This window comes from Emydura macquarii, unplaced genomic scaffold (genome assembly GCF_026122565.2).
Source record: "Emydura macquarii macquarii isolate MOO-44397 ecotype Brisbane River unplaced genomic scaffold, CSIRO-AGI_Emac_v2 contig_1348, whole genome shotgun sequence".
NCBI lineage: Eukaryota > Metazoa > Chordata > Testudines > Chelidae > Emydura > Emydura macquarii.
Window position 1 is genome coordinate 19966190 of NW_027131485.1, and position 23862 is coordinate 19990051.

A 23862-nucleotide genomic window follows, 5' to 3' on the forward strand; every position below is an offset into this window, starting at 1 on the left:
ACATTAAAGTTAAGCCAGGTTTTTGGGAGACTTCACTATAGGATACTCAATCAGCATAACATCACATGGTCAACAAAACCGATGACATACAATGCAGCAATAATAACATCTATTTTATATGATGTGATGATGGCATCTGTTTTATATGTGAGATAGTTAACCACAGACACTTCAAGCAACTTGAAAAATTTCATAGGTGCAGTCTTTGTTCTATTCTGACATTAACAAGAACTACCAGCACCGAGACAATGATCAAAGCTCAGTTTAGACAGATAGGTCATATTATCAGAATGTGTGATGACAGTCTCCTGAAACAAGTCCTCTACAGTGAGCTGAAACTCAGAAAACACAAGAAGGAAGAGCAAGAAAAACACTTCAAAGACTCCCTTAAGCAGAATCTCACCTCATGTAATATAAATATTGGTAACTTTGAAGACACAGCCAAGGATAGATCAAAAGGGAGAGCAACTATTGATAAAGGTTGTAAACACTGTGAGAAAGACAGAAATGAAAAACTGATTGAAAAAAGAGCCAAGAGCCATGCCAAATCCTCTGTGGACATCTGCACATTCCTATGTAACTCCTGAGTGTGATCTTGCTATAGTTGGTAGGAATATGAGTACTGAGGTAGGGGACACATAAGGGGGGTACCAGAAAGTATGTGCACTATGAGTCCTAGATCTTTTCCTGCTACCTCTCAAGGAATCCTTCCTGATTCCATTGTGCCACCCAAGGACAGAGAAGTGAGAGGAAGATGATGTGTCTAGATGGGGATGAGGAGGAGTAAACGTCATATAATGGATGGACCATTCTATCTGTAGTGTCTTCCTTCTGGGGGAAGAGATTGGTGTGATGGACTGATATATGTTTGTACATGTCTGTATCAAATTGTGACCTTTCCTTCACACTGTAACCACCATTTTGAAGAACATGGCTTGCATTTTGAGTGTGTAGCTGTGACTGCCTAGAGATAGCAAGAATAGACCAAGGCAGCTGATTTTAATGCCAGAAACCTCCTTGAAGTGACTAATGAAAGAGTTGCCATGGTGATTGTCAGAACACTGAGTTTGCTAAAGAGGGTGGCCAAACTAAAGGAAACTGGTTCCAGTTTGTATTCAGGGGAAATGAGGACTTCAAATGCCTGACTGGGGCTTTGAAGCTGCTCAGGGAGTCACACGAAAGAGGAGACAGAAGCTTTAAGAGCAGGGTTTGCTCAGTTGCTCACACTCTTGGCAGCCAAATGTTGCCAGACAACAGAAGGAATACACAGTTCAGAGGGCTGAAAGGGCCCACCTGCCAGACACAAAGACTGGACTTAAGGGCTCATCAGACAGAGACAGCACAGACTCGGGGGGGAGAGCGTACAAGCTTTTGTTGTTCTGCCTAAAGACCTGTAACTCTTGTATGATTTGTTACTGTGATTTTAGAAACCCCTGTACAAAGCCTGTGCTCCTTGCTTTACCTCCCATGTGGTCCTCCAAACGAATTACACTATAAACTAGAATGCCTACAGAGATGGACTCTATGGGAAGCACGTATAAGCAACTGGGGAGGCTTGGCAGGGGGTCACAATACTGGTTTCAGGGTCTAGGGCAGCCGGATTGCAGAGTCCTACATCCCAAGGAAGGGGGCCATACAGGAAGTCTGAACCCAGGAGTGTGCCTTAGAGGCCTAGGATTAGAAACAGTGACTGGTTACTGCCCAGATCCAACTGGCTTGAAGGCATGTGATCCAAAGGTCGGGTCCAATTAAACAGACTGATAACTGTCCATTAGGGATACGGAGGTGGTAGGCACCAACGTACTTTGTACTGAGGCAGCCAAAACTGAAAACTATTTAAGAAAAAATTAGATTTTTTCCCCAATGGACAACATCTATCTAACTATAAGAATGAATTACAACCACCTTGGTAGTAATATTAGTAACTAATGTCAATAGCACCGTGTACCCAGAAGAAGAGGGACACTGTAGGAGTTCTGTCTCTCTGGCATAGTAAGTAAGAAGAAACTGAGGGACAATAGGACCCATTCCACCCTTATTGTCCTTGAGTGGGGATGCACAAGGACAGCTAGGGTACAGGCACAGCCTGAACAGACACTGCTGGCCAAACGAATCAGGGTGCACGACACACAAAATCAAAGAGTTGAAGCCATGTGGACAATCACTCAAAGAACTAAAAATAAAGCACTCCAGGGTTACATATTCAGATAGTGAGAAGTCTTCATAAAGTTCATTTTTCAGTTGAACAAAAATGTGATGTCACAGCAAAGCAATTGTTTATAATTTACCTCATTAACTATCTGATCCTACAAGGTGCTAAGTACCCATATCCACTGACATCAATATTCTAACTTCTAGAATCAGATCCTTCAGTTGGACTTCATACCATAGATCAACACTCAGATCCTACACTACTGTCCCACCATAATAAATACCTTATGGATTAAATCTTATTGTGATACTATGTGTTAAAGATGGCACCATGATTATTCTGAACAATCTGAGCATATAAGGGCTTGTCTGCATAGCACAGCAAAGCGCATTCAAGTGGTGTGATTTGTAAAGTGCTCTAATGAGCTGTGCTCTAGCTGCCTTGCTTAGACCCAACTAGTGCAAACTAAAAAATATCTAGTTTGCATTAATGTACACAATAAAACACATAAAATAGAGTTAACAAAAGAATTACTCAACCAGAAAAAGTGAGACAACTTGTCTTTGTCAGCATTTTAAAATGATCAATCTGCATAATTAAGAAAACTAAAAACATAAAAGAATGATTGAGTCTCAAAGGACGACTAATTAATAATGTGTCATACTCAAAGCTGGGACTACTCTGTGTTATGTCACGCTTTGCCACTGACTTACCTATCTTGGGCAAACTACTCCATCTCTTTATGCCGCAGGTTTCCAACCTATGAAGAGGGGTCAATAATATTTACTCTTTTCACAAGAGTGTTGTAAGCATTAATGTAATGTCTGTAACAAACTGGATAAGAGTGACTATTATAAATTGTATTGTTCAGTAACATCTGACATGAAATCATCCAGACACCATGTTGGTTACACCTAAAAAAAGTTTATGACATTTTTAGGATGCAAACATGAAAAAAAATAATGTTTTTTAAGATATTTTGTAATAATACTTTACACTGTATTTATGCTTGGTGTACAACCATATGTGTCAGAAAGATGATGCATTTTAAATGCAGGAATGTTTTGCGCACTTTTCTCCGCAATGTACTCAGAATTAAGAAACTAATGGTTTAAGTGGAGAGGCCAGCTCAGTGGTGTGTGAACCACTTTAGTTATGACATCACTGCTTCTGCTCCTAGGAAATATGGCAAGAATACACTCAACACTTAAAAAGCTACAACAGAAACACAATTACATTTTAAAATAACCTTTCAAAATATATATAAATAAGTTATGCTTTATTTTTATGCATTGCAACATGAAACATTCGGACGTTTAGTTCTCCTTTAATTAGGAAACTAGAATAAAACTCTCCAAAATACAGATATGTCCTTTGTTTAGATAGTTAACCTACACCCATCAGTATGAATATCTATGTACTAGCCACTAAAACAGACATAAGCCAAACCAATGATCACCAGTCAACAACAGAGCCCATTCTCAGCGTTTTACTTTTCTCCCTTAAAAAAAGAAATGAAGAAATATGTAGTTCTTCTTTACCCTTAACCTTTTTTTGGGTCAAATTTCTTGATTCTAAGTGAGCACTGTGAGAGGAATATCTCCTTTTGTTAGTCGTTTCCTAATCTAAGTTCCATGTAAGAAGAATCTATTTTGGTTTTACCATAATCACCACCAAGGACGTAAATATTTCTTCATTTAGCATCTTTCAGTGGAAAAATTAATCTGAAGAGATTTACAAGATGTTTCTGAGATCTTTCGTAATCTAAAATGGGGAAAGTAAAAAAGCCAGAAACTAAATTAAGCAAAGTGACAGGAAAGACCTGAGGATGAACCCTAGTGTCATCTTGTCTTTCACTACCAGACTTCTGACTCCAGTGTAAAAGAAAACTTATCTGAAAAATAGACAAACATGGATTCTAAGGGGCAAATCAGCAGTTAGTCTCCAATCTGCATTTTTTAAAGAGACTGCTCATGTGAGTAAAGCCACTCAAGTGTAACTGTTTGCAGGATCAGATCCTAAAATTAGGAACATGCCCAATAATTTTACTACTTAGATTAGTGATTTTGCTTCATTTTCATGTACCATTTGGCTATAAAAATTGTGTTTACTTTTGAGTATTTCTGTACCCAAATAGTAGACAATGAAACGTGACATGAAACATGAACTGAAATTCCTTCAGTAAAGTGGAGAGACTTGGCAAATAAGACTTGTTTAATATATTTAGTAAACTGTATACAAAACGAAGATCCCATATTTATTATGTTATGAAAATGTGACCAGGATTAAACACACTATGTATTTTGTTCTACGTTGCCTGTCCACAAAATATATAAAAGTACCTTTTATTTGATTAATTCTTGTATCACTCCTTAATCCATTCGTTGTCTATTAACAAAGGAATCCATTACTTAGTAGTCAGAACAATACTAACGGCTGCCCCCAGGAGTAATTATTCTCAAATTACAAAATATTTCAGATGAGAATTGAAGTCCACATATGTAAACTGTTTGCAAAGGTGCCTTAAATTCTTAAGATTAAGCTTTTACCTTTCTTTAATGAATGTAATGCTGATGTGAAGAATGTCAAATAACCAGGAGGCTGAGGTGAAGCATTGAACTCAAAATATCCTAGAACTCCAGGCTGCAAAAATAAGAATTAGAGTTAACTAAGCTACTACAAAGTATATGTTTATGGGACACTGAAGTTATTTAACTATAGTAAAAAACATAACAGATTAAACAGTGAGGTTTTGAGGGGTTTTTTTAGAAAAACAAACTAGCCATTTTATGCTGCAAGAAAACTGGATCTTAAAGAGAGGGGGGGAAAAATCAGTCCTAATGCTATAATTTGGAAAATGTGCACAAGACCAAATCTGTATAGATATAGAAACATAAGAATTTCACAGTTACATATTTCCCATGTTAGTTGTTACATTATTCTTTAAGCAAATGGTAACAATTTAAAATAATTGCAGGAGTCAAGCTTCAAAAACCACCATGTTGATGGAATACTTGATTTCTACATAGCACCTCAGAGAGTTCCTTTGAAATTGATATTTGGGATTTGATGTGTCACTGTACAATGGAGTCAAATGTAACCCTTTTTCAATGTATAATACTTGGTTTTCTTTAAGTGTGTACTTTACTGTGAATGATTCACATCTATACATGAAGCCTGGCATTTTTTTCATGATTGCCAGTCTATATCACATTGGCAAGGTATCACTCATATGAGATTCTTGCAAGAGTTGTTACAGAAATCAGTGAGAGACTGATTTCACAAAACAAAGGGAAGAAACACAGATTCTATTTGCATTTCCACAAAAATAAAATATATTATTTCATTGATCAGGGCAACCAGGCAATTTGAGATTTAAAGGATTTTGATCTCCGGAAAGAGATGCAAAATCTTTGACCATCGAGTATTTATATGCAGCATGAATGTAGGCTGGGGAGAATAATGGTCATGGCAATAGAGGCAGAGACTGCAGATCTCATTCCCTTTGCTGGATATATGAATCCTACATGGAGGCCTAATAAAAATAGATTAAGAATAGGTGTGTAAGAAGTAAGCTCAGATTTCTCAGGTTTTTACAATACAAAATTAAAGATGAACCCTGAATTTTACAAAGATGGACATAAAATTATTTTTTAAAATTACTTGGGGATATTTTATATTAATGAGACTTGAATTGGTTTGCTAGACTTTCAAGATGTGATAATAGTGCACAAGTACAACAGTGATTATTAGAACTTAGATACTTGAGCAGACAGATCAGAATATAATCAGCTTTCCTTGAACCATTTATATTTGCATTTGCAGATAAGACAGATAATTCATCACACACTTATACAGAAGTTGAGCTCAGATGTAGGACTCTTATTTGCACTTCATTTTCTTGATAATTGCACTGCTCTCTGGACAAAGGCTACAAAGTAGGTTTCAAAGTTAAAAATGACTATTAAATGCAACTTGTTAACATTAACATGATACTAAATTTTATTTGTTATAAGTGTGATTATCATCACTGTCCCTCTCACTATCCTATGATACAAGAAAATTTATCTGAATTCACTTTTCCAGGTGAAATAAATTTTAAGGGAAAAAGATCAGGTGTCATATTTCAAGCTCTGCACAGCTGAAAGCACATCTGAAAATGAGTTAAGTAGTCTCCTCCAAGTTCCAAATACACAGACATTTGTCCATCTCTCACACACACACAAAACCCCATACTAGAAAACTTGGCATGCCTGACAGTCTCTACTGAAATAAGGCCCATGACTGGAAAAAGCAGTTGCAACTCCAAAGCAGCCTGCAAAGAGTTACAAAGGAAACTGGATGACTGGGTAAGAAAATGGCAGATAAAATTCAGTGTTGATAAATGCAAAGTTATGCATATTGGAAAACACAATTCCAACAACTACGTACAAAATGATGGATTCTAAATTAGCTGTTGCCACTAAGGTTGAGATCTTGGAGTCGTGTATAGTTCTCTGAAAACATCTGTTCAATGTGCAGCAGCAGACAAAAAGCTAACAATGTTAAGAACCATTAGGAAAAGGATTTATAAGAAGACAGAAAATATCATAATGCCATTATATAAATCCATGATATGTCAACACCTTGCACACTGTGTGCTGTTCTGGTTGCTCCATTCTAAAAAAATGTATTTCAAGGATGGGCAAACTTAGTGCCCCCTCCCCTCTGAAACTGCCCTCCTGGCTGGGCAGAATCCTCTAGTCCCACCACCCTGCCGCACCCAGGGCAAAAACTCCGAGCTCCCCACCCGAGTCTCATAGGTGGAGAATGGGGGAAGGCATAAGGGGCTCTGCAAGCCACACTTTAACAGTAAAAGAGTTGCATGCAGCTCACGAGCCACAGTTTGGCTGATATATTTCAAGAGCTCAGCCATATATTTTAACTTACTACAATAATGCCCACCATTGCTGTAACTAGGAAGCGTAAGGAGTTGAGAGAAGCATCCACTGCAAAAGAAGTAACCAGTGAGATACTATATAAGGTGGCTTTGATTTTCTTGTCTTTGCATGATAAATTATTAAAATGTGGATCTGCCCTCAGGTCTCATTGGGAGGAAGGAGCGTGTCTCCATGGTCTTGGTCTTTTCTCTTTAGCACTAGAGTCGTGACAGGATCTATATTGCTGTCTGAGGAAGAATGCTTTCTTTCTCCCTTCTTGAGAAAGAGAAAATGAGAGTCACCAGGGATTACCTCGCTTTTTCTGGGACTAGTAGCTACTGAAACAAAAGATGTGTGTACACTTTGTGCTCCTGGGTCATCTTGAGCAGACATACCCACACTAACTCTCATTGAGCTAGCATACTAAAAATAGAGTGTAGCCACAGTGATGCAAGGTGTTAGCCACCACAAGTATGTATCATCCAAAATGCTAGGCAGGTATACAGGGCAGCTAGCCCCTCATGCTGCTTGTGCCGTCATAGCTACACTCTATTTTTAGCACATTAGCTTGATCACAGCTAGTGCAGATATGTCCCTTGAGCTGTCTCAGCTCAAAGTTTAGACATACCCAAAATCACTGTGTACCACTCTGGCTGAATTTATCCTTATTCTTCTTTAGGCTTGAAGTAATAACCAGGGATAGGTGGCAGTATTAGGGGGAGGCAGGTACTGTTTTGTCCATTCAGAAAGAAGTTCCTAAGCACTGTCTGGAAGCACCCTCAGGAGGAGAGTGGTGCACCTTAAGGAGAGGAACACTTTAAAGAGGAAACTTATATTTTGGGCCCAGAACCACCAATGATAAACACTATATGTCCTATGTCAGCTAAGGCTCTTAGAAGTGAGGGAAGGAACTCTGGACTGGGATGAGGTAGCTTCACAGAGATGGATTCCATCTGCTTTCCTAACTATGCGTACAGCCAGTTGAGTACTTCAGTGGGAACATCTCACTGCTACTGACCTAGCCTGGCAAAGAGAAGAGAAAGGAGGGAGAGTTCTGACTAATTCCTGAGGTGGATAGTCCAATTTTCCCTAGACAAACAGGCTATGATGCAAATTGTTCTCTTATCACTGCTCTGAAGCTGGGCACTACAGTAGCAGAGATGGAGGCTAGCTTCCTAAGCAACTGTAAACAAATGGCCCATTCAAGTTGCACTTATCAGGAGGCATTTTCCCAGAGCTGAAGAAAAGGGGAGAGTTGGTGTTATGAAGAGCTCCTTCCAGCTAGGTTGCCCTAGGAAGTGAAGGGGGCAAGAATGCTGTGCACTTTTGGGTCTTGTTTACTCTTCTTAGGCCAGTTAGGTATTTCGCCTGACACTCCGGAAGGAAAAAAGCCTGCTTCTTAAATGCCTCAAATGGTGAATGTTGCTCCTGAATAGTCTGGCTAAACAGCTGAAGAACTGAGTCAGAGATTAACGTTTTGTTAAAATAACTGTCTTCAAAGGAGTTTTAAACTAGTGCTAGCAAAGCAGGATATTTTATCACAGGGTTTGTGTGCCCTCTTGTGGCATTAAGTATAGCTTTTCAGTCCATTAATATCTTTACTAATCTATTTTTGTTATACAGTACTGTCACTTTCATATCTACTTGCTATTTTTATATTAAATTTAGTATCGATCACGAGTTGAAACATTCTACTCATCAATAGTTCTAATAGAAACAGACAAAAGATGTCAAAATGAAGTGAAATTTGATCAAACATCTCTATATCCTGTCTGACATATTCCATCAAAAATGTTTTGTACATTTAATTTTGCATAATTTCATTTCTGATGTACTTTTTGTCTGTGTAAATGAAGAGGAAGAGAAGGGACATTTGTAAATATGAACTGCCAATTACCACAGTATATCACTTCAGTTCTTCACAAAATGTCTCCCCTGGCACAATAGGAAAAAATAAAAATATTCTGCTCAGAAATACAGGAGAACCTCAGAGTTACGAACACCTCGGGAATGGAGGTTGTTCATAACTCTGAAACATTCGTAACTTTGAACAAAACATTATGGCTGTTCTCTCAAAAGTTTATAACTGAACATTAACTTAATTCAGTTTTGAAACACTACTATGCAGAAGAAAAATGCTGCTTTCCCTTTATTTTTTTTAGTAGTTTACATTTAACACAGTACTGTACTGTAGTTGCTTCCCCCCCCCCCCCCAGCGGCTGCCTGATTGTGTGTTTCTGGTTCCAAATGAGGTGTTTGGTTGACTGGTCAGTTCGTAACTCTGGTGTTTGTAACTCTGAGGTTCTAATGTAGTTTAAATCTTTTTTGGTCATCTAAGAAACCAAATGGTATTCTGAGATTTTCCCTAAGTCTCTCATAAACAAAGAATCTTAAAAAAGCCCAGTGAGATGACTGAAAGAATAACTCATAGCAAACTGTTTTCATAGACTTCTCCCCTGGTCCAAACACAGGAAACCACCATTGAAGGGCTGAGTTCTATCTACAAAAAGCTGGAAATCAAAATGACTGCTGATCAGTCACTGTAAATATCTGGTTTCTTGTTATTATAAATTAACATTTTAGCATGTAAAAGATGAGGGTCAACACAAGAGGTTAGCCAAGGAAATAGCAGGCTGTTGGAGAGGAAGTCCATAAAAATCACAAGTAGTTCATTTTCTGCTTGTGTTCCCTGTGTGCCAATCCAAAACACAAATGCTTCAGGGAAGAGGTTCTCAAAGTTTTTCACAGAGTGGACATCATCTTAAATACAGAAGTTATTTCAGGGGCCACATCCTCTCCCATTCACAACTGCACAGTGTCCCTAGGCTTATATGGAAAAGCAATTTTAGAAAAGTAATTATATATTTTAATGTGACAAAATTTGAATCACCCCGGCTACTTTTGCTTTTCAACTCATCTTCCCCTCCTAAATGGTCTTGTTCCTCGTTCACCCTCCGTTTTCCTGAACACTTCCTCCTATTTACCATAACACTTGTCCTTAGTACCAGCAGGAGTCACGGGACAGTTGATATAGTGCATGGAGAACATTCGTTTAGACATAAAGGAGTGAGGGAAGGAAAACAAAATAGACCTATTTCTTAGTCCACTTCACATTGAAACCAACAAAGAATTTGTTTTTCTGTTATAAGAGACTGTGCTACAAAAACAGAATGTGACAATCTGCCAGATGTAAAATAAACATTGGTGACTTTGCAGGGACACAGAGGAGTTTTGAAAGGGGGAGAGAAAAGAGTTTGTATGTGCACTGAAAATATAAATGCTGTTTAACTGCTAAATATTATTATTAAAAAAATAATACTTTATATTTCTATGGCTTCTTCTCTTGGAGGATAGCAAAGCACCTCACATATATTAATTAAATCTCAGAACCCTTCAGAAAGTAGGTAAAAATTACTATTCATTTCAACATGACAGAATTGAGGCAAAGAGAGGAAAAGTTTCCCAAGGTCACACCGTGAATCAGGGGCAGAAACAAGAATAGAAGTTAGTAATTCCTGACTACCAGCTCTCTGCTCAAACCACTAAGCAACACTGCTATCCATGAATATAAAAGGCTAGAACATAATCAGCCATTAAAAAAAGAGAAAAAAAGTTTTAAGAAAAGATGGGGATATATGTAGTATCCATAAAGATGATTCCCAATGTTTCAATAATCACAACCAAAAGTCAAGTTATAAAAGTTAAAAGAATAGCTCCATTCATGTATATAGACTAAATATGGTAATATCAATGTACATTTCTCACTGTAGCATTATCATAAAAAGCACAAAAAAGAGAAAAACAAATAAGAATATGTGCACACAATAACTGGAGCTTTAATAGCTCAATAACAGCCATCTGTACTTTAAAAAGGATTTAAATAATCCTTCATGAAGTGCAACTAACATATTTGTCAGAACAGAAGCAAACAATTTGGCACCAAAATTCAGTCTGACTAGTGCCACCCCAGGCTTTGTCATTTCAGTTTAACTACTGTAATTCCTCCTAATCTAGGCTGCCACAATGCAACTCTATGTTTGCAACTAGTGCAAAATGACACACAGCATGTATGATATCAGAGGTGACCAAGATGGGCATAAGATATTTTCAAATGCATACACTGCAATGGCTGCCATTTAGACCAACACATGAATTACAAACTTAGAGCCTGGAAAGCAATTCATGTCACCATATGGAACTGCTTTTAGGAATCCCTTTACAAGATGAGTGCCTTATTTGCTGATGTATAATCCCTTAAACAGCATGGGACCAAGACACCCTATCAACCTGCTTCCTATTCACTGTACTTCTCAGGCTTTAGGCTCATCCTCAGGACATCTCTTGGTGTCATGAATCAGAAGTAATCCAACAGTCTTGGTTTGCCTGGTGTTTCAAATTGCATCATGCATTGTTTTGAAGATGGAATATTCTTCAAAATACAATTTCAACTCACCCAGCTGAAGATCCTTTCCCATGCATCCATCTTCTGGCATACAGGTTCTTTCTTATACATAACAGATTGTAAGACAGAAAATTGTTCTCTACCTAAATTATTTGATAACTGTATTTGTCTAAACTTTAGAGCACATTTGATGCAACCTTGCATGCTGATTTAAGCAATGGCTATCTGAGGCTGCTTTTATGTTTTAGAGAAACCATCACAAATGTCATCTCAATAGAACAGGTGATATTTTTAAATACAGCCCAATTTTTGAGACCATCTGTCCATGTACAAGAACTCAAGTGTCCATTTGGTTTCTAGAAAGATAACTACACGTCTATCAAGCCTTACCAATTTAGATATGTTCTTAAGAGGATATTGGATGCCCCTATCTAGAAAGGCAAAATTTGTCAGTTGTGTCCTCAAAAAGCAAAAGAATCATCAAGCGTCATAAATTAAGAAGTGTATCTCTATCAGTCGAGTAGATATGAAATGCTACTGATTACACAGGTTTGCATGAAAAAAATGAAACTGCTTTATCTACCTTCATAACATACACTACTGATATGGTCACTTCACATTAAACATATTAAATATCTCATGATGTATATTTGTGAAAAACTGCTGGTTACATAGTTGTGACACACAGTCCTCAAGAATGTACTACAGCACTTTCATTTACCAAAAAGGAAGATGTCTCAGATTAAAAAATGAAAGCTCTTGCTAGTATGCATGTACAGCATAGCAGGTAGCACTGGCTCAACTTGCCATCTCTATCCATTTCTGATGCTACTACATCATTAAGACTGTTAAATCATGAAGTCTTCCTGTCATTAATACTAGCTGAGATATATTAAACCACATTAAATATAAGAGAGCAAAAGTACAAAAAGTTGGATTTAAATTCATAAAACAAGGAAATTCAGTAAAAAAAGCAAATCACTAATTCACCCTATAGTGCCTAGAAAAAAAAGTATTGCAACACTGAACAGACATTATAAGTAGCTTTATCTGACCCTTTGGCACTCCCCTGAAAGATCTAAATTCAACAGAGTGAGTTAAGGAAAAAGAGTTGGTTGAACTCTAAACTTTATTCCTTTTGTAAATTAAGTGACACCCACAACACTATTTTTTCCAGAACATACACATACACTTACTTCCAAGCATCACTGTTTCACTTTTAATCCATTCCTTTCTGTTTCGAGAACTGTTTTCAGAAGTAGCAAGACCCAACTAAAGTACATTATCACATCTTGGAAGGTGTGTTATTCAATTGTACAGACATATGGCATATTAAAGAGCCATATCAAAAAAAATCATGCACAAGAGGTACCACTTTTCAAAACTTGTCATTTTGGAGATCTGCTTATTTAAAGTACTAGTATATGTTATTTTCTCCTCCGTCTAACCCATATCGTATGTACAATATGTTGATGTAATACTCTTCCAAGTACTCTTCAGGACTGTTCTCATATTCATTAGAGGACAATCTTTTATTAACTCCAGTTGGAGTATGGCCTGAATAAGAGGTAAGGCTTTCAATCTTAAGAAACTACTAGATGTGATGAAAGGAATTCTGAGTGGATTTGATCCTTATTGATCCTACTGAAATCTGAAACTTTAAACCAGAGGCATATATATAATTTTAACATCTAAGCTTTAATAAAAAATCTTGCCCTTGTGGTTGTGAAGAAAATCTTCCAAACGTACATCAAGTGCAACAGATGCTATGATGTTCACCCGAATCAATGGACAACTTGAAAAAATGAGTTGTGAATCCCCATCACCCATTAATTTCACTCAGACAAGTGCTAAAACCCAACCATAATGTTACTGTCCACATTAAACAATTGTTGCTGCAGAGAAGGAAATACAGAGTGAAGGCAAGAGGAAACACACAAAGAAAAAGGGAGACACACTGAGAAAAAAGAGCATGGGGAAAGAAGATAAACAAAGGGCAGAAATAGCAGTAATCCTAAAAGGGGAATATATTTTCCCCACTGAATGTGACAATAGGGTACTGAACAAACAGTAAATAACTAAAAGTTTAATTATTATATAAAAGCCACATACTACCTTTGATCTCCGTGCAAAACTTCCCTATGACTCCAATGGACATTCCACTATGGACCGAGAAGAGAAGGTAGTCCTAACTTTTATTGTAATCCACAGACCATAAGGATGGGCTGATAGTGAAGGAAGACAGGCAGCATAGCCACAAGATTAAGCCACACGTCAAGTGCCTGCTGAGGCTGACACTCTTGAGACAAGGAGCCTTTTATTAGTAAAGGACTGGATCCTAATGGGAGCAAGAGACTAGGGTGGCAGCTTTAGTGGAGAGAGGAGCTCAGCTGCTCCCATTTTGTGGAAACACACACACACACAACAAACATATAGGGCTCCACATTAATCAAAGGCACTCCAGAACACTTCTCAGGAGAAACAGCAGCATAGAATTATAGAATAATAGGAGATTAGGGTTGGAAGAGACCTCAGGAGGTCATCTAGTCCAACCACCTGCTCAAAGCAGGACCAACCCCTGCTAAATCATCCCTGTCAGGGCTTTGTCAAGCCACACCTTAAAAACATCTGAGGATGGAAACTCCACCACCTCCCAAGGTAACCCATTCCAGTGCTTCACCACCTTCCTAGTGAAATTTTTTTTCCTAATATCAAACCCTAGACCGCCCCCAATGCTACTAAAGAATCAGCAGGGACTTCTCACCCCACTGCCTCCTGACCTCATTGGAAACTTCAAATTTTGTTGGCTGTTTTTTTGCTCTTGCTTCTCTCATCAAACCCCCTTCGCATTAGGACCTTATTCTTTCTGGCCACCATGCTCCCACCTCATCAAAACTGCCCCATTCTCTATTTTCCCATCTCCATTTTCTTCTTCCTCCCCACACTTTGTCTCAGACTTTCCTACTGTCCATCATTCCTCCCATTCCTACGCACATCAACTCCATGCTCTACTTGTCAATCCTCTTGTCCCTCCCACATAATCTTCCCATATACAGAAACAAAAAAATGCAGTTAAAAACACGTCCCAATCATCACCCAGACAACTTTGCTTGTACATGATATCTCTTTTCCCTGGCTTTCATTTGTCTGTCTTTTTAGATTGCAAGCTCTTCAAATCAGGGACTATGTTTTATTATGTGTTTGGAAAGTAACCTACCACATTTTGGGCACTACCACATTATAAGTAGCAAATAATAATATTGTTTGCCCAGTTTTCATAGCTTCAGTTTAACAAAACTAAGATATTTACTCATGGTGTTTAAAGAAATTTGCAGTTATAATAAATTTCCAGCTACTCAGGAGTTATTCATTTGTTAGTACTGTTACCAATCTTGGCTCTTCCTTACACATCAGAATCTGAAAGCTAGTCAAACACAATGCAACACCCCTTGACATGGATTAAAAGTGTGAAGTTATAGTATAAACAAAAATAGGTTATCTGAAGAATGAGTTTGTTCCTAGAAGCCACTTTTCCATTTGATTTCATATTAACTTTTACTTGACTGATGTTCTCATTTATTAGAAATGTGTAATATTCATTTGACTTTTATTTTAAACAATTCTATTATACATCCTTTCACTGCATTCCGAGCTTAAACTATAAGCTCTTTGAGGAAAAGACTATCTCTTACTGTGTGTGTATACAGCACCTCATACAGAGGAGTCACAATCTTGGTTGTGGTCTCTAGACACTACTGTAACACAAATTAACAATGATAAACTAGGGAAACACTGAAATTCATATAATGCAAGAGATGTAGTCAGTGTATTAGAAACTGGTATTTTTGGTCTATCATTTCCCATGTGTTATAATTATAACAACACTTGAGATGCACTGCAGGTTTCTGAGACCTTAAAAGAAACTACTGATTTGAAGAAGGTCAGCTTTAATCCTGAAACAAATCAAACGCTTTCAGAACCACAAATGGTAAAACTAGAGAAGAGAGACAAGTACCTCATAATCTGAGAGGAAATCTAGCAATTTTGATCGAGATGAGATGTAGAGAAGTGGTGTCATCACCCGGCGAACAAACTTTTCAATATAAACAGCACTCATAGGGCCTTTGTATTCAATTGGTCCAAAACTAGTACCAAAAAAATAATAATACATTAAGACTTGAAGATTAAGCTGCAACCGCTGAATTAACAATGGAGTCCCTGGGTGGTATGGCAAAGGCTGAGAATAATACACAGACACCATGCTCAGTCCCTGGAGAGCAGAGGGTTCTCTTGTGCTGATTAAGAGTAACATCTATAACTGGTTGAGTAGCAGTGTTGAGGGACTACAAGGGAGTCCCATTCATAATTTCTCTGTCAAAACAACAGAGACTCCGATAAACAGCCTATGGTTGTGTGTGATGGTGAGGATCTGGGAGTAAGACAACTTCTGAGTCCTATTAAAAAGAGTTGATAAAAGACAGGCATAAATTACAAAATGTTCTAATCAGCATGTGGATGGATAGGCCTTTCTGCTTTGTCCAGACACTTCAGTAGACACATGTAACTGCAAAAATATAAATTTAAAAAAATCCTTGAGGATTAAAATAGAAAACAAAGAATTAAACTAGACAGATGCAGATACTGCTACTCCATCTCACTTGGATGATAGAAGAATGAAGTAGGTTTTCACAAGTGGCACTCTGTTAACTGCCATCTGATTAGATTTAACATCACACTGCACAATGAAATAAATACCTCAAAAAAAAGTTAGGAGATGTAGTACATAAAATCAAATTAAAAGCATAAAGTGTAGTCTTAACTCTCTCAGTCGCATTCCCTCTGTGGGAGTCAATCACAGCCTTGATGTAATTTTACACATAATTAAATGTAATATATATATATAACATTCTAAGAAATATATTACATCTGCGTTAAACAATAGCATGTATTCATACAGTCTGAACTGGTCCAGAGGTGTTCTGCTGGATCATGCCAACTGGTACTATTACAGCTCTTCAGTTTGTTAGCAACATGCATTATATCAACACCCAGGAACATTCTTATGTACCACCAAGCAATGCATAGGTCAAAAAAATTGATGAAAAAATATTAGTCTGCATACACAATACGCAATTTTAGAAATTCAACATCTTGGGAGAAGGACGGGAGTCCATCCACATAGCATAAGATGTTCAACCATGCTACTTTATAATGACCTGTAAAGTGGTGTGTTTTGTTTGTTGTTTGGGGATTTTATTTTTAAACAGAAACTTATAGATAAAATTAAGAGTTTAAACAAAAATCTACCACACTACTTAATTTAGCGCCCTCCTAACTACAAAGACCACACTAATTCAAATCATACTGGCAGGGAAAAATATGCTTTAGAGTTTAAAAATGAAACTAGCTGTGGGCTGGTAAATACAAACAAACTGAAATAACTAAATCAGTTGTAATTGAAACCTTTTATTATTTTGGTGCAACTTTCTATGTGGACCCTCATATCAATTTAAACCTCGCTTATATTGATTTAGTTTGTACTGATAAATTTACAGGCTCAAGATAAATCAATGATGTGTCCACTTCAGAGTGTGCACTGATTTAATTAAATCAGATTTAAGTTGTATCAATGCAGCCTGCATGTGTAGACAAGCCCTGAATTTCAGCTGACAACAAATTTTTAGCATTTTCCCTCACCATAAAAGAAGCTGAGAACTGAAGCATTAGTAAATATGCGCAAATCCCATAAAACAATGTTGCACAGGTTGACGTGATTAGGGAGAAATGCTGGACTGGAAAAGATGGGGAGCCACAGTACAGGACTAAGGCACATAAGTAGAAATGTATGTGGGTGACTGCATAGCACCTGCCCCCCGCGACACTCGTCTTAAGTAGTGTGCTCCGTGCCTTATTTTCAAGTTCAGACAAAAATCAAAAAAGAAAAAAACATGATGTAAAGGGACATTAGAGATGCCAAAATTTCAGAGCATAACATTGGTAGAGGCCCCAGTTTGGAAAAAGACCTAAGCATCTACTTAATTTTAAGTAAGTGCTGTCCACAATAGGGGTGCTTTTCTGAACTGAGACCAAGTGATGCTATCCACCTCCAAAGCAAGCAGAAAATATTAAAAATAAAACAAAACAGATAGGTCCAAATTCCTGAATCCTCTTCTGAGGCAAATATCATATTGAAGTCAATGGGAATTTTGCCTAAGGACAAAGCAATGGACAGGCTTTTGGCCTAAGTGACCATTCACAGAAGGTGAAATTCAGCCATGTACAAAGGGCCAGCACAAGCCCTATGAATCACTTAAATCCCATTCAGGCCCTGAGGGGGATGTAAGTGGGATTTAAATGGTTCACAGGTTTTCTGCTGGGCCTCTGCACAGTGATGAACTTCAGCCCGCAGCCCCTCCTACACCCCAAGATATTACAAACCACATTCTTGATATTTCTATGATGTTCTGTTGTTATCAACAATCTAAAATCCGGACAAATCGCATTTGTGAAACTCTTACCTCCGATGGTATAAATATATCACAGGAAAATAAAAGAAATGTTTCTGTTTCCTGCATTTCCCTTGGTTCCACCAGCAGTTAACTGCCACAAACAGCACCTGCAGAACAGACACATCACCATGACTTTCTCTAGCCTGTGCTGATTGGCTGTTTGCTCCAACCCTCTCCCTCCCCGCCCCTCCAAAGTCTCCGCACCTTAGCTCCACTCCATGCCTGCCCCTCTTAACCACTTCTCCACTCCCCTGCACCCTCTCCCGCCCCCTCCCCCTTTCCTTTCCATGTCTCCTCTCTTCACTTTTCTTTCCATTTAGCTTATTCCCTCCTAATTAAATACACACACACACACAAAATCAAGGAACTGACATAACATTTGTGCCATCACATTGTTCACTCTATTTGTTATTATACCCTTTCTCCCACCCTGTCTCTGTCTTGTCTATTTAGATGGTAAGCTCTTCAGGACAAAGACTGTTCAAACTGTGTTACCCCATTCTTAATTGGTTCTTAGGTACTACTGCAATAAACAGTTTATTATTATTAATTATATCAAATTAAAATTTCAAACATAATTAGCAAAATCCAAGACAGATGTGGTATGTGATTTCCTGTTTCTTTTCTGAGGAATGCTGTGCTCTAGTTTTTTATTTCTATAACTTTGTCAAACAACCTGACTCTTTAAAAAGAGGCAAATCCATAATTGCACAAATTAATACAGGTGCTATACATAGCTAGTATATGAAATACACATGTAGTGGACGAATGTCCAAATAACATATGGACAATTTATGCAACTAACTGGAATTGCATCTGTAAGACCCCACCTACTGATTGGGAAAAAACCCCTCTGAAACACATACAGTATAGCAAGTGATTGTTTTATGATTTCACTTCTCTTATTTTTTTTTAAACAATACAAAGACAAAACATTAAAATACAGCTGAAATCACAAAAACAATGAATGCCTGGCTGTTACGGGAGGGTAACAAATGTTAAAAGACCCTCAACAGGATTCACATAATTTTATAAATACATACTCTGGGGCACCTTGTGCCTGCCAGAAGTTTTCTATCTGTCTCCCAGGACTTCATAATGCAAACCTATGTTAAAAAGATAAAAAACCCAGGTTTCTGTTGCACTATTTATTCTATATACTCTCCTCACAATTTAGTGTGCAGTCTCTCTCTCTCAATGAACAACAAAGAGCTCAGCAATGAACAATACAAGCATAGCATCACTCAAAGATTCAGAGGAGCACCAACTGAAGAATTTTATACTCTTAAAAAAATGCAACTATTTCTTGTTGTTTGGGAAGGCAGAAAGGGAATGGTCCAAAGCAAGTGGAAGGAAAGCATATGAAAAAAGAAGTTAGTACATATTAAAAGGTGTAATGCACATAACCAACACAATCACTGGCTGGCTTTCAGTCAAGCTCACCAGGCCCGCATTGTGTTTACCTGGTTCTGTTCACTATAGTTTGAATTGTTTCCATTTTAAACCACCTCTTCCTTTTCATATGATATTCACTTAAGGAAAAATTCATCTCTTGGAGCTCCAATTTTCAAAGCCTAGTCTGCTGAAAGATTACATTTCTTCTGCGGTTTGTGCAATACCCCTTCATAATAATGAAACCCCTCCTTCTTTGTGACTTCTCTAAAGTATAGGAGAACCACACTGTCTCTCTATCATCCTGAAGGCACAGAGGCTGCCTCTAGAAAAATATGCATGTGGGAGATTTTTAATCATGAATATGTGACTGAAACACTTCAGAAAAAGTCCAGAGCATTCCCTCACCCTTTCCCCCCAAAAATTAAGGGGCACATGAGCCCAAGTTACTAAGTCTGCAATAATTTGCACTCGTTTCCCATGCTGCAGCATAAAACCCACTGATGGGACTTTAGGACAGCTGTCATCAAGAAGGGTCCAGGAGCTGGGCAGCATTGTAAAGACAGAGGAGCCTCCACATGGATGCCCATCCCTCCAGTGGGTCCACAAGGATTCAAGTGTATGGGAAATTAGGAGCGCAAACCCGCTACCACTTCTGCGCAAAGGCAACCCCAGCTCCCTCTGAAGAATTATGAGAAAATTATCTTATTTGAAATGCACACAGTTCCCCTCCTAGAAGTGGGAATAATACATATGTGAGAGAATGTGGACCATGAGTTTTATACATTTAATTTAAAAATTAAGAGGACAGGCCAAATTCTGCCCTCAAACATGAGCATCCGGGTCCCATTGATTTCCAATGGGAAGGATGTATGCTCAGAAAAAGGCAGAATTTGGCTCACAATTTGGAGATGAATGAAGGCCAATGAAGCCATTTTTTAATCAACATCTTCATTGGAATTACCTGGTCTCCCAATCTGCTTGCCACCTGTTCAATTTCTTCCCTTGCTGCAATGGACTGTCCACACCACGGGGCATAGAAAAAATACAATACAATTTCAGAATCTTGGCGAATGTGATCTGCATAGTCCAGTTGCCCCCGAAAAAGATCAAGGACTGGGGATCTTGAGGAGAAGAAATTAACTGGAACTTTCGCTGGCATTGTCACATCTTTTGCTCGGCTAAGGGAAAGAAAAAGAGTCCTTAAACAACATAATACAGCAGCAAAACATATTTAATCCAAAACACTTGTTCACTGAAGCCTAGTAAAGGTTATGCAATAACAAAAATCTTTAAAACTGATGCAAATGACAAAAATGTATATTATCTGGGTTAGTCCTACGACATCATGAAAAATAGGGCTTTAAGAAATAAACACTATCAGACACATATTCTTGTACACTATGTTGTAGTGGTAATGGGGTTTAATTCAGGAGTGGGTCAGTGGACCTAATACTTTATAGGTTGTTTGCACCTCACAGTCATTCGATGACAGAAAATTTGGTGTACTTTTTATTAATTTTATTGAAAAACCAAACAAGCAAATATAAAGCTAATTGATTTGCTACACTTCCCTAAGACATTAAATAATGCAATAATCAAATTGAGGTTGCAACGGAGAGCATATGAATTAGTCAAGGAATTGACTATAGTATAAACTGGTATTAATAACAACACAAAAATAGATTGGTATAAACAATTTGATCAAATTATTGCATGAACACAATCAAAAAACAAATCACGAAACCAATATAGCACAGAATAAATCCTAATACATACAAACCCTTAAATTTTCAAAAGAGGAACAGCATCTCTTTTTACCCCTAAAAATACTAATACATCCCTTTGGGACAGCAAAAACTGAATGACTTATTTTCATCCCCACAGCTAATCCCTCTACTTTTAATAAAAGATGATCAACAGCTCAGATTCCCTTGTCAGGCAGAGTGGTTTGTACTAACACCTTTCAGACCCATGGTGACACCTTATGATCTAGGGCAGCGTTCCTCAATTAAATTAAAATTACACTCATACTCGATACCCTCCACCAAAAAATCCAGGACATCTTCCCTTTTTCGGCGGCGCAGAGAACAGCTGCTCTCGGCAGCGCGATGTCACTTTATCGCAGAACCCTAACTGTGCTCCCGCGGAACCCCAGGGTTCCGCGGAACACCAATTGAGAAACACTGATCTAGGGTAAGATTTAAGATGCGATAAATCCACTTATAACTTCCTAATATGGATTTATTAACACATGCTATTACTTAAAACACACACACACAAACCCCAGTTAGCTAGTTGCAGGCAACCCCACAATTAGCTAAGAAAATAATTTAAAAAAGAAAAAATACTTAAAAGAAAAAGGATCTGCTCTTCAATTTGTTTTGTCTATGGAGCTTTAGAGGCAGCAGGAACCGCAGTTTGGGGAGCCCAGAATGTGTGTTCTGGCTCAGCAATCTTATGTGAAGAGGCATCACTCCTTGGCTTGTCTTGTTTCCTCCCTCCTGGGAGCCAACGCAGGTAAAGAAGGGACAGCAGTCACCTACTTGTTATTGTGGTGTCCTAAAGAGCAGCACACCTCTTCCTCATTTACTTCCTCATTTACTATTTCCTCATTTACTGGCTTTTTAAGGATGCAATTCAAACCAGTAACATCCTTATGCACTCCACAGAGATTTTCCAAGAAAATCAGGAGACCACAGGGTTTCACACCCCAACTACACTGTCCAATCATGGTGAAGTCTGGTCAAGCTTAACCTTTCGTTCATTTTTAGGACCCTCATTCCAATGGACAGTTTTACTGCCATAACCATCTTAAACTTCAAGTCCATGTGCTTCCACAAAATAAATCTTAAGTCTCTATCTCAGTTAATGGTCAGATTGTTTTCACACTCTTAAGGCCTACCTAGCCAATTCCCTAGACATATATTGTAGCCCAATCTTTTGACCAATAACACTGTCAATGTCACTTACTCATTCACATATCTCATGCTCACATTTCCTCAGTGTTCATACAACACATAGTTAAAAAAAAGTACAGAACTGTCATCCAGTGGCTAGACTGGATGAACCATATGAAAGGTCACCTTGTCCTAACAAAGCCCAAAGACAAAGCTGCTTTTAAGATGTCGTTAATATAAGCTTTATTAAGAATACAACAGATTAAAGTTTATACTCACTGTCTACACTACTATAGGCCAGTGTTTCTCAAATAGTGTTCCGCGGAACCCAGAGTTGAAGCATTCTGCGAAAAAGTGGAACCGCGCCGCCGAAATTAACAGAAATTGCGCGCCACCGAACTGCCGTGAGCGCGCCGCAGAAAACAGCTTAGAGAGCGCACCGTGGAAAAGGGGAAGATTTCCTGGACTTGTCGGCGGAGGGTATGGCATGGCCGCGCAAGGGTGCCGCGGCGAAATATAATTGAGAAACACTGCTACGGGCTTATGTGCCTTATAAGGTTTATGGGTTATGTTAGCTCACACAGAGTGCTTTAACATGAGAAATAACCAGCATAAAAAGTTTATTTGGAATTCTTCCCTGGCCTCCTTCTCTTTTAACTCTTGTACTTTAGGTGATACGAGAACAGATATTAGTCAAAATTTTGTGATGTAGTATTTTTACAGACACAGTTGTTATTTTACATTTATCTTGCCTTATAAATGTTCAACATTTTTATTCTTCTATATTGTATTATGAAGAAGTAATTAATATATTTTACTTATTACAACTTTATATTTTGTAAAATGTTTGCTATAGCTTATTTCATTGCAAACTCAAAAGTAATAATTCAAGATGCCAAAATTTGTTCAGGGCAAAGCAGACAAGTCTCCTTTTATATATGAAGGGATTGTCAACACATCACTGTGTGGGTATAAGTTTTATTTAAAGAAAATAACCACCACCAGGACAAATTCACTTTCTTAAAGAGAACTGAGTTTGACCAGAAACGCCATTTTAAATGGAGTAAAAATACACAGCAAACTGTTCTCTCAAGCAAACAGCCAGACAATCTAACCACAGAACTGGGCTCTCTCATCCTTTCCTCTTTTATTGACAAATCTCTGTTTTAAATTTCCATTATACTCTCTCTCATTTGGGATGAGTTCTAGAATAAAGTTTATATTGAACAGTGATTATTTACAAAACTTTACTTTTATAAGAATTAAAAAAAGAAACACAGAAGCAGAATGTTAAAGATAGGAAAAAGCACTCTAGCGTTTACGGTCAGCTTATGCCTTTAACTAAAAAGGAAAAAACTTTTCTCCTTATCCCTTAATACTTAACTACTTTGTGTTGTCCTTGATGATTTGTAAGTTATTCTTTTGATTATAAAAGTGTCTCACTTCCAAAAACAAGCATTCCTTATTAAAACAGTATTAAGAAAGTATAATGTAGAAAATGACATACCCTGGCTACAAACAGTACCAAAAATGTTGTGTTATATCTGCGTAGTGTTTTCGTTACTGAAAACTTTGTAAGCTGCCTGAA

General features: G+C 37.9%; 1 protein-coding gene across 2 annotated transcripts in view; it reads right to left on the minus strand.

Annotated features, from left to right (window-relative positions):
• The window catches only part of TXNDC11 (thioredoxin domain containing 11), a 121292-nt gene that overhangs the window by 88911 nt on the left and 8519 nt on the right, over positions 1–23862 (minus strand). The window contains exons 2-5 of one of the 2 annotated variants that reach the window (XM_067551326.1): positions 20339–20555; positions 17992–18089; positions 15489–15618; positions 4702–4795 (exon numbers count right to left, since the gene is read on the minus strand). In XM_067551326.1, the coding sequence (XP_067407427.1) occupies positions 4702–4795; positions 15489–15618; positions 17992–18089; positions 20339–20555 (539 nt within the window). The remainder of the gene's footprint in view (positions 1–4701; positions 4796–15488; positions 15619–17991; positions 18090–20338; positions 20556–23862) is intronic. The other variant, XM_067551327.1, reaches the window with a different exon arrangement.